Raw genomic sequence first — 11385 nt, forward strand, 5'->3', positions numbered from 1 at the left:
TTTTTAAAACAAGCACAGGGGCGCCTGGGTGGCTCAGTCGGTTGAGCGTCCGACTTGGGCTCAGGTCATGATCTCACGGGTTGTGGGTTCGAGCCCCGTGTCGGGATCCACGCTGACAGCTCAGAGTCTGGAGCCTGCTTCGGATTCTGTGTCTCCCTCTTCCCCCCCTCCCCACACTGTCTCTCAAAAATAAACAAACATTAAAAAAACTAAAACAGGCACAAACACCCTTGCTGGCTCTCCCCCTGCCCCCCTCCCCCCCCCGGCTTCCAGTCTCCAGCCCTGTGCTCCTGACGGCACAGGTCGGGGCGTCCACTCCGGGGGTGGCGAGCCCCAGCTCAGAGGGGCCCTGGCCAGCCAAGGCTGAGGTACAGGACAGCGGGCCCTTGAGTGGCTCCCAAGTAAGGCCTGAGCCCTGACCTGAGGAGGGGAGGCAGAGACGAGGGCCAGCTGGCAGGAAAAGACAGAATGAGCGGCACAGACGCGGGAAGAGCGAGTTTGTTTAATGACACGGCTGGGACTGGTTACAAACATCAGAAACTACAAAAGGGCAGGCAGTTAACGCAGGGCCGCAGGGGGAGGGACGGGAGGGAACACAGGCACAGCAGCCACAGCAGCCAGACACCCTTGAGGACGGTACACGTGACCAAGGGACACACACGGGGGGAGGGGGTCCCCAGCCTCTCTGACCCACATGGGTGGACAGGACCAACTCTCAGCCAGCAGCCGGGGTGGGAGGGGGGAGAGGCGGGAAGGCCCCAGGCCCCAGGCCCGCAGGATGGCGGCATCTGGGCTGTCATCTCTGACAGCAGCGTGGAGCCCTGCTTCTGCTGCAGAGGCAGCAAAGGCAGATGGGGGTGGCATTCGAGGCTCCTTTCCTCCGGCCCCTCCCCCTGTCCCGCGCGGGGCTGGCCCTCTGCTCGCCCTTGCAACCTGGGGCTGCAGCAAGTCAGGGAGCCACATCCTGGGGGGGGGGGGGCAGGGGAGTGGGAAAAGCCAAATCCTTTTAACCTGGAAGTGGAAGGCAGGAATGTGGGGAGGCTGGTCAGACAACGGGCTGGACTCTGCTGGCAAAGCTGGGTCACCCCAGCCCTGCCCACCCAGGCCCTCGGGTCACCCCAACCGTGCCCACGGACCTCGATTCTCTCTGATGTGGGACCCCCATCTCTCCGAGAACACACTGTCTTCTGCCCAGAAGCATGACCAGGACCCCTCCCTGCCCCACACACAGATGGGCAGAACCCAGGCTTCCATGTGCCTCTGGGCTCCGAAGATACACAGTATAGATATGTATGTATATATATATATTTTATATATAGATTGTATATAGAATATATCTGTTTATATGGTAGATGTGTGCGCGTGATGCTCTAGGTAGGTGACATGGTGCATGCTGCTCGTGCAGACAGAAACGGGGCTGGCTTATTCCCGGAGGGACTCGGACCTGCCCCCGGCTCCTGCCAGCTTCTCAGCCGGGTCTCTGACAGAGAGTAGAAAAGCTACGAAGGGTGGGCCCAGCTCTTCAAGGAGGAAGGGTCCCCCATCCCCAAAGGCCACTGAGCTGGGGTCAGCAGCCAGGCAGCCAGCGCCACCTCCCGGCGGCTCCGGTGGGGACTGAGGCTGCCTCTTTCTGGGAAGACGACTCAGGGATTCCTCCAGCTTCCTTGGCACCCAGGGAGGGTCTTCGGAACTCGGCCTTCTGCTCAGGGTGCTGCCTGGGAGGGGGGAAGGAGAGAGGGGGGGTCCTACGGCCCCGAGGAGGGCAGCGTGGCCGGTGGGCTGTGGATGAGATAGGAGACGGAGGTGAGAGGTTACCGGGGAGGGGGGGCATGGAGTGGGACCAGGGGACGTGGTGGGGGGGCAGGGGGAGGGATCAGGGGACGGCAAGGCAGGACAGTATCTGCCGAGAGGCCCAGGGCACGGCCGCCTGGAGGCAGAGCCCACTAGACCCCAGTTCTGCTGGGAACCTGCCAGGCGGCCTCAGACAAGTCAGGCGGCCCCCCTGAACCGCAGCTCTCTCTCCACCAGGTGGATAACATCTGGGGTAACATCAACTGTGTGAACCAACACTTCGGCCCTTTTTCTATGAATTCTGAGTGTCCCCCCTCGGGTGGGCCTGGCTGGGTACCCTTCTTGCCACACACAGGCATTCTCTGCCCATGAAGGCCCCCTGAACTCACCACCGCACCCCCCAACCTTCCGACCCCCCCACCCATGAGAAAAGGCACACACACCCTTGAGCAGAGACCCTTCCATAAAGGGCGGCCCAGCGCTGCTGCCCTGGTACGAGAAACTGGATGGAGACCTGCTAGGATTGCTGTGCAACTCCCTCCCACCGTCTCACCCCATCTGAACCTCGGCAGTAGGTGGGGTCTGTAGGCCGGGGCCCAGGGCCACATGCCTTCTTGGCGCCCGCACCCGTGCCCTCAGGAGACCCGGGTAGGGGGAGAGTGTGCAAAGGGATGAAGGGACGAGCCCTTTCATGTCTGGCGGGGGTGCGGGGGGTGGGGAGTGACGTAAATTCGGGATGTCCAAGCCTAGATGGGTGTGGGGGCCCGGCCAGCCCGTCCCTGTAGCCTATCCCCGTTCACTCCATGAGGAGCAGAAACGGGCAGACGGAGCTTCTGGTGGTTTCTTAGTGTTTGGGGTTTGGCGAGATGGAATCCCAGGGGTCCGGCTGGGGCAAAAGAGGGGGAGGGGACAGGGTTTCGTGTCGGGAAATGCGGCCCATGTGTTTCTGATTCACTGGGGCGTGCACTGGCCAGCTCTCTCTCCTTCTCCCTCTGCGGTCCCTCTAGGCCCCTGTAAAAAAGCCCTTTTCTCTAGAAGCAGGAAGTCTTGTCTCCTGGCTGTAAACAAACTCATCTCCGGCACGCAGGGGAGAAGCCAGCCTGGGGAGAGGCGTGGGAGGGCGAGCCCCTTCCCCCCCCACTGAACTTCCCCGGCCCCTCTGTCTGCTTCCGGCAGCGCTCTGGGCTCTGCCGGCATCTCCTCTGGCAGGTAAAGATCTCCTGCCTGCTTTCCGTCCACCCCAGGGATCTGGGGCCGCCCAGAGCCCAGCTGTGCACATCTGGAGTCGCTGCCTGGCTGTAGCCAGAAGTTCCCGAGCCCCCCCATCTCCCCCCCACCAACCATCCCCGGGTGGTGCCGATGTGGGGGGAAGGGAGGGGGAGGAGCCAGCTGGGGCCAGTGTGGTCAGCAGCAGGAAGGTCGGAGGCCCGGCCTCCCAAGGTCCCCCTCCAGGGACCTCCCCCAGAGCTGGGCCTGGAGGCCTGGGAGCAGGAGATCTTGGAGCCCGGGGAGGAGACGCGCCTTTTCCATGGGAAACTGCTGGGAATGTTTCTCTACAACGCGTGTCCCGAGCTGCTGGCTGACCCTTGCTTCCCATTCCCGCCTACGCTCCTCTCCCTCTTTCCTTCTGGAGCTCTGCCTCCGCCCCTCCATTGAGCTCCCAAAGCCGCCTTGCCCCTTGGGGGCCCGGGCAGGCCGGAGTGTTCCCAGCCACCACGTCGAGGGGCCAGCCCTCCCCTCCCTCGTGCTCCCACTTAGCTGGAGCCACCGAGGCAGGCCACCCTCCTCGAGCCCATCCCCAGAAACCGGGAACCCGGCCTCCAGGATCAGCCTGGAAGTAAACACCCCTTGATCGTGCACGTGGCGGTGACCCCCATGCGGGCCCCCCGTGGGCTGGGGCGTGTGCGTGCGTGTGCACACATCCTCGTGACTCTCCCGGCTGCAGCCCTGTTGAGGCGGACGCAGGGGGGAGCACTGGTCGGCCTTAGATGAAAAACATCCCCCACGTGGCCGGTACCCAGGGAGCAAGTGGCAGGAGATGGTATGGGCTGCCACTGGGCCCGACGAGCCAGTCTTCTCGCGCCAGGAACCTATTAGGGCCTCACTGCGCTGGGCTGTGAGCTGCTCTCCGATTCTAAGGAACGGGATGGCTCTCCCGGAGGAGAATCTGTCCCAGGCCCACTGTTCTGAGCAGCCTCGAGCAGGGGCCCCGGGCTCAAGCCGGCCCTTTCCCATCATGCCTGTTCTTAAGGGTGACCCGGGACCCTGGACCCAGCCTCCCGGAAGCATCCCCGCCCCGGCAGTCAGCTCCTGTGCCCCAGGAGAGGTGGGAGGGCAGGGGGCAGGGGAGGACACGGCAGGGGGGCTGCCCGGCCCACCCTCACCCCTCCTCACGTGGTGGCGTTGGGGACCTGCTGTACCCAGCCCACTTCCTTGTAGGCGGCAGTCACGTGGCTGTAGATGAGGCCACGCAGCTTGGCCCAGGCTCTCTGTGTCTCCGGTGGGAAGTCATTGGCAAATTCCTCGGCGATCACTTCCAGAATTACCCCAGAGAGGATCTGGGGGCAAAGGGAGGAGGGGGAAGTAAATGCCTGGGCGTCCCGCTCCCCGAAGCTCCCACGGGCCCCAGCACCCCTCCTATCCAGTGGCTGGCCGAGGGCATTATTCACGACACGACAGACTGGCAGCTCTGGGGACTCGGCACCTTCGACACCCATCCCCCCCACTGCCCCCCAATTCTGCTGCCCCTCCCTGTCACAGCCACTCCAGGGGAAGAGGCTGGATGTCCAAGTGGTCACCTCTGCTGCCCCCCCAGGGCACTCCCAGAGGGTTCCCAGGGTGGGTGGTCAGAGCGGCCGCACCACCCAGCCACGCACCTTGAAGTACACCGGCTCCACCTTGTGCTTGAGGGCGTGCGCTTTGCCCACAAGGGCGAGCACAGAGGATACCTTCTCGGGGTCATGCAGATTCTCCACGACAGTGTTGAGGGCCCCCATGACCCGGCAGGCGTGTTTCCGCAGCTGGGGGCTCCGCTCCATTTCCAGGGGCTCCGTCATGTGCTTGAACTGGCTGAAGTACTGCTTGGCGGACGGGAAGTTCACAAAGAACCTGGAAGGAGGCAAGTGAGGCCTGAAGGAGGGGCTGCCCCGGCTCCACCCCGAGGTGGCCAGGATGATGGGGGTGTGGGGTAGGGCGGGGGGACCAGTAATTTTCACCACCATGTGTGCAGTCCCTCGGACACAGACCCTCCGTCTGGCCGAGCTGGCTTATATGCAGCCGCCCACCCAGGTCCTGGCCATTTCCATCTGCCAGACTTGCACAGAGAGACGGCTCTGTCTCTCGGGCCTCTGCTTTCCTTGCTCTGGGCTCCTTTCTAAACCCTCCACACCCTTCTAGCCCTGCTCCAATCCCAGCAGCGACCACGAGAGCTCTAGTTCTGGGATCTGGGGCCAGTGTGACCTGGAGCAAGCGACTTCCCTTTTCTGAGTCTCAGTTTCCTCATTTGTGCAATGGGCATCGTTGTCCCTTGCTTGTTTTGAGGATGCACAGAGAGATCGCATGCGGAGTCCTCAGCACAGTAAATGCCAGCCTTTATCACGATAAAGGTAAAGCTTTCTTCGTGAACAAAGTAAAGCCCAAGTGACTTCGCTCAGGTCACACAGTCAACGGAGGGGAAGAAAAGAGGCCCAGTTCTCCAGCCAGCCCGTCTGCTCCCTCTTCACTACCTGCTTCCCCCCTCTGTCTGCAGAACATATTGATTGGCTGGTTTAATTAAAGCTGTTGACTCATCTTACCCGCCTCTCGCAGCTCCGTAATTACTTCACAACTGCCCATCCTTCCTCTCCAACAAGCCGGCACACGTCTTGGGGGCAGACCCTCGTTCTTTCTAGCTCTCTCCCCCTTCCCCAGTTTATCTGAAATTGTCTAATACAATTCATTGGGTCAAACATCACTTTTATTAGGTCGCTCTCACGCTCAAAAACATTCACCGGCTCCCCACTGTCTGCCCGACAGAGTCAAAGTCCTTAACCTGGGATCCCAGTCCTTTAATTTGGGATCAAACTGTCCCAACTCAAGCCATCTTCCTCCAGCCCACACCCTGCTGGTGAAACATTCCTTGAGCCTTTCAGTCCACACAGTGGATTGTCTTCCTCACTCTTCCTTCCGTCTGCCAGACTTGCCTCCCCAGAGTGCCGGGGCTGCTGCTCTCCCCTCAAGGTCATTAGGGGCTCCCTGACACCTTTTATTGCTTCTTCCCTTTCTGCCTGTTGGATTGGGTCCCACAGCCCAAGGGCGGAGCCCGGCTCACACACACCCTCTGACCCGTCACCTCAGCCCAGGGCCCTGTGGTCTGCAGGGTGATGCTGGAGAGCTGGCTCTGGCTGTTGTGGGAGGTACAGACCTAGACTCAATCAGAACCTCACACAACATACCCCCTTCTGCGATTAGAGAAAGCTGATAATTTGCCAAATCAGCCCTTTGGCCAAAGACCCAGAACAGATGCAGAAAGCGCATCTGGCCCAGGCCATCCCTCTAGGCGACAAAGCGACAAAGCGGCTGCTGGCTGGCGGGGGAGTGGCCGGTTCCCGTGGAGACCCAGGGTGACCTTGGGCAAACCGCTTCACAACCTCCTGTCTGCAAAAGTGTGAGGGGGAGCTCCTCGGGCTCTGTACTTCACAGATATTCTGGTGGGGGGCTGAATTAGGCAACGAGGCTGAAAAGACGCTGGAAATTTCTGGAGGAGTCCTGTAACGAAGGACAAATGTAAAGAGCCCAGTCCGGACTTGAATGAACATCTCAGACTTTGTGCATTTCGTATTGCAATAAACATAACCATCGCCGTTCGCCGGGTGTGTAACAACGTGGAAACGTCTCCACCTATTATTTCATTTAATTGCCACAGCCAAGCAGGCACTGTGTCCATTTTACTGATGAGGAAAAAACAGGGAAGGCTCACTGAGCACTTATTAGGTGGTCTCATTAATCCAGCAATATGCTCCTGAGGTCGCCACTGCTTTTAGCGTCCCGTTCTGTTTCAGGCATCCATGCCCGCGATGGCCCAGCAAAGTGGGTCTCGGGGCCAGGTAGGAGCCCAGACAGTCCCTGCCTTGACAGCTTTCCCATCCAGCCTCAGAGAGCGACTGCTATGCCAGGCAGATGGTGGCCCGGAACCCAGTGGGTCTCCTGGGTCAACACCCAGGGCCAGGTGGTGGCCCCCAAGAAATGACGGTCCCAGGGGGCCTCTCTGCTGGACCAGGGGAGTCTAGGGGCCGCACTCGGCTCCTTCATCCTGGCTTCTCTCCCCAGCCCCTCCACATGCACTTTCGACCCTCCCAGTCAGCCTTGGGGAGTTTCTCAGCTCCCAGAGGCATCTGGGTTTCTAGCAGAGCCTGAAATAGGCTTGTCTGAGTGGAGGGGGGAAGGCCGCAGAGTTACAACCGGGAGGGGAGCCTTTCTAGAGCTTGGGCGTTCCCGCTCAGCCCGCAGTTGGTCGGTGGGTCAGAGTGCAGGTGTGGGGTCTGGTTCAGACTCCTGGACAGCGTCTCCACCATGGCCACCCCCTTCGTGGCTGCTAACTCCTGGGGCGGGGGTGGGGGGCAGGGCATGGGGGTGCGGCTGGCCTTAGCCCAGTGGGGAGGGGGGACCTGAGAGCGTTGGGTCAGAAAACCAATTTCTCGGGCTCTCGCGGGGCCCTGTCCATGTGGGTGTGTGCGAAGTTGGGGGGGGCGTGACAAAACTGAGGGGCACAGGATCTGGGGAGGGGCCTTTGGGACACCTTAGAAGCTTATCCCTTATACTCCCCTTAACCAAGCCCTCCCCCAACTCACAGGTCACGGGGCAGAGAGCAGGAAGGGACCCAGGAGGGGAAGGCTGGCGAGGCTTGGGTCTGGCAAGGAGGAGCTGGGCTCCCGTCAGCACAGAGGTGGGTCAGGTGAAGTGTGGCCTGGGCTGACCAGCCGGCTAGACCTAACCGCTATCTCAGGCCTTCTCAGATTAATTGTGGGCCTCTCATTGAGCCCCGAGTACTCAGGTAAACACCCCCCTCCCCCAGCCCGAACCCAGCCCCCCTAAGAGTCAAGAATGGGGAACTGCAGAGGTGCACAGAAAGAAAATCTTGCCAAGACATCTGCCTGTCCAGAAACAGCCCTGGCTGATTCTTTCTTCTGCACCCCCATTCCTGGGGAAGTATCCCAGGAGCTGGATCCTGGACACATCCCCTCTCCGGCCTCCCTGGCAAAGGGCAAGGTATCTGGACAGAAAATCTCCAGCGTCCCGTGGACTCCGCCTCCTTTCTTCTGGGTGACCCACGTGCCCACCCGAGTGCGTCCCGAGGCCTGGTGGGCTGGCATGTGCCGATGTACGCGGCTAAGGGCCACCCTCCAGGGATGCAGCCTGGCACACCCGTGACTCCGCTACCCACCGTGTGCTTATGTGGGTGCTCCATGCGCAGGTCGGTGCCTCAGAACGTCTGATGGCTTCAGGATCTGAAACCCCCGTTGGCCTCCCCTCCTTCCCCCCTACGTTTCTGGGCTTCGGAGCTGCCCACACACTCGTATCCCTTCCTCTAGAATCATTCCTCCTCCGAAGGGGCACTCGAGAGTGCTTCTTGCTCTTTTTCCTCCCAAAGCTGTTTCCAAGTTGGAATCTGGGCATATCGACATGGAGCTGGGCAGGTCCCAGGCTTGGGGGAGGCAGAAAAAAGAGAGAGACACGGGAGCCAAAGCCGGGCCAGGACAGGGAGCCGGGCATGCATTTCAACACTCCTTTCCACAAGCAAGGGCTCACCCTATCTCCAAATAGTAAGACTCCCTACTCTGTTGGAGATCCCGCTGGCTGCCGGACGGAGGGTTGAGGGTGAGCACGGGTCTGGGGCCCCAGGGATCAGCGTGTGTGGGAAGAGAGCATCATCTGTCCTAGCTATAGTGAGTTCCTAGCCTGTGGGGGTTGGGGACATTAACTATAGAAGAACGGAGTGGCCGGGGGTGTGTAGATGTGTAAATCAGTGTGCTTCAGGGCCATGTGGTACCTGGATAACCTCAGAGCCCGAGACACATGGCCTTTCCTTCCCAGGTGGTGGCTTCAGGGTGGAGCCTCCTTTCCCTCTACTGTGCTCAGCAAGGATTCTGCCCCAGGGACTGTTTGCTTCTCAGCTCACCTGTGCCTCACCTGGGAGCTCCCTGCCCGCGCACCCCCAAGGGGCAGGAAGGGGCCAGCTGGGAAAAGGAGACCCCAGTGACCTACTCCTTCTGACCTCTATTCTCTGGCCCTTTGCTCTGTCCTTCCCAGAGGTTTTGAACACAGAAAGGGGCGGCGCTGGAGAAAGGGGTCTGCTCCTCTTTGTCCCCCTTCGTGGCTGAGCCTCAGTTTTCCTGCCTCTAAAATGGGGAGCCCCCAGTTGAAGGGTTGGTGAAATGTGTGTCTGTGACAGCCGGGTTGGGCGGTTGGGGTGGCATGTGAGGAAGGCACGGCTGGGGCTGGCGGTGCCTGGAGTTCCGAGGCCCCGGAGAGGAGAGGGGGAGAGGGGGCCCCTCTTCTTCGTCTGCCTCTTAGTTCCGAGCCCCACGCCCAGAGCCAGGACGGCTCAGCCAGGGCTTCGCCCACCCCCAAGAAACCCCACACTGCCTGCACTCGGGCAGGCCCGGCCCCAATTTCAGCTGGAGAGGTGGCACCGGAGGAGCTCGGACCGGGCCGAACCCGCCCCTGCCGGGAGCCGCTGCCGCCCGCCCGCCCCCGGGCTCGGGCTCGGCCGGGCCGGAGCGACACCTACCTCACCAGGATGGCCACCCCCACGTCCTCGCAGTTGGCATAGAGCCGGGCCCACGTAGCCTGCACCGCCTTCCTCTCCGCCTCGGACAGCTCCTCGCTCCGCTCCCTGCGCTCAATCTCCATCTCGCCCGGCACTTTCTCCATGAGCAGCTCCAAGCCCAGCCCGGCTTCGCTCGGCGGCGGCGGGGCGCGGGGCGCCGGGCGCGGGGAGCCGGGACCGGCTGCGTGCGCGGCGGGCGGGCTGGCGAGCGAGGGGTAGAGCGCGCCGGAGGGAGGGAGCGTGTCTGTCTGTGCGCGCCGGGTGTGTGTGTGTGTGTGTGTGTGTGCAGGGTATATGTGCGGGGGGCGGGGGACCGCGAGCGGGGGGCGGGGATGTGGTCTGCTGGAAAAATGTTAAAAAAAATAAAGGCGCTCCAAACCCCCAACCCCGCGTCGGTGAGCCAATTCCGGCAAGGTGAAGGCCGGGAGGGGTGGGGGCGACGCGGCTGGCGCCCGCCGGGCCACCGCGGACCTTGACCGCCGGGCGGGGCTGGGGCGTAGGTGTGGTGGGAGCGCCGGGGGGCCTCGCGGGGAGGGGGCGGTCACGCGGCGCCGGGCTGCGCGGGCCGCACAGGAGTGCGCCCCGGGCTGGCGCGCGGTGCGGGGTGCGGGTCGGCGGGGGTGGGCGGCGGGTGGGCACGGTGTCCCGGCTCACGCTGCGGGTGGTGCCGGGCCGTGTGCGTGTGTGCACCCTTCACGCGGCGGGGAACTGACTCAAAGTCAAACACTCCCAGGCATCTGCGGCGTGGCCGCCCGCCCGCCTGCCCGAGGGGGCGGACGCAGCCCCTCCAGCGGCGCCGGGATCCCAGCTGAGCCAACGCTCACTCCCGGCCTCCCCCGAGCGAGCCAGCCGCTGGGGCCTCGGCGCCACCCCCAGAGCTCCGGACCCTCCCCCCCCCCCCCCCCCCCCCCCCCCGGCGGGTTTAGGACTGGGGTCTTACTGGAATCCACCGCTGCGGGATGGGGGCCGGCTGTCCAACTTCAGCGCCAGAGGCCTGCGGCCCCCGGTCCTNCCCCCCCCCCCCCCCCCGACCCCCTGCGCTGGCGGGTTTAGGACTGGGGTCTTACTGGAATCCACCGCTGCGGGATGGGGGCCGGCTGTCCAACTTCAGCGCCAGAGGCCTGCGGCCCCCGGTCCTTCCGGCCAGCATCCCCTCCCCCTCGGTACGTGCACAAGGCGTCCAAGGCATCGGAAAAAAGTCCCTGGGTGGCTTATTAATGACACGGGCAGGCAACAAAACAGGAGCTGCCCAGAATCCCGGCCCTGGCGGAGGGAAGTCCGAAGGAGAGGCGGCTGGCCGCGCAAAGAGGTCCTGGGGTGAAGGTGTCAGGGAATCTTGGGGAGGCCCAGGCCGCTGGAGACATCTCAGCTACCAAGGCTCCGATTAGGGAGGGGTTCTGGGCATGGAAGAGACAAGTTCTTGTCCTGCGGGCCCGCTCAGAGAGATGTGAGCGCCACTGGACCAGAGGTGGGGGCTGGGCCTCAGATAGCCGAAGGGTCCCCACCCATCGAGCAACTGTTGCACCAGGGACAGCCAGCTCCCCGCTCTGACTCCCAGACCAAGCCTGACGCCAGTGTCCATTTCTCCTAACGCCCGGAGACCCTGCCCTTCCCCAAACTTTATGTCCCACTGCAGCTACCAGAAGACCTTGGCTTTCCTCTTAGGCTTTGGGTAATGTATCTTACAAATTATGTTTGGGGGCGCCTGGGTGGCTCAGTCAGTTGAGCCTCTGACATCGGCTCAGGTCAAGATCTCGAGGTTCGTGGGTTCGAGCCACGTGTCTGGC

The 11385-nt window shown here is 62.5% G+C and overlaps 1 protein-coding gene across 3 annotated transcripts; it reads right to left on the reverse strand.

Moving 5' to 3' along the window:
* Positions 1-480: 480 nt before the first annotated feature.
* Positions 481-9853, reverse strand: CYGB (cytoglobin). 3 transcript variants are annotated; one of them, XM_039226183.1, is made up of 4 exons: positions 9560-9853; positions 4668-4899; positions 4212-4349; positions 481-1779 (listed from the first exon to the last, which is right to left on the reverse strand). In XM_039226183.1, exons 1-4 carry the CDS (start codon positions 9700-9702, stop codon positions 1423-1425), a joined length of 870 nt encoding a protein of 289 aa, XP_039082114.1. In that variant the 5' UTR covers positions 9703-9853; the 3' UTR covers positions 481-1422. The 3 variants fall into 3 exon arrangements, with proteins under 3 accessions (XP_039082114.1, XP_039082115.1, XP_039082116.1); XM_039226184.1 differs by having other exon boundaries at positions 1649-1779; positions 4186-4349; XM_039226185.1 differs by having other exon boundaries at positions 1693-1779; positions 4176-4349.
* Positions 9854-11385: the final 1532 nt, after the last annotated feature.

Source organism: Hyaena hyaena, unplaced genomic scaffold (genome assembly GCF_003009895.1).
Source record: "Hyaena hyaena isolate Hyena2069 unplaced genomic scaffold, ASM300989v1 scaffold_21, whole genome shotgun sequence".
Taxonomy (NCBI): domain Eukaryota; kingdom Metazoa; phylum Chordata; class Mammalia; order Carnivora; family Hyaenidae; genus Hyaena; species Hyaena hyaena.

Coding starts and splice junctions, on each gene's coding strand:
- CYGB (XM_039226183.1), bottom strand. CDS start 9,702: ATGGAGAAAGTGCCGGGCGAGATGGAGATTGAGCGCAGGGAGCGGAGC. Junction 4,350..4,667: donor TGGAGCCGGTGTACTTCAAG/GTGCGTGGCTGG, acceptor CTTTGCCCCCAG/ATCCTCTCTGGGGTAATTCT. Junction 1,780..4,211: donor CCTACAAGGAAGTGGGCTGG/GTACAGCAGGTC, acceptor TCTCATCCACAG/CCCACCGGCCACGCTGCCCT.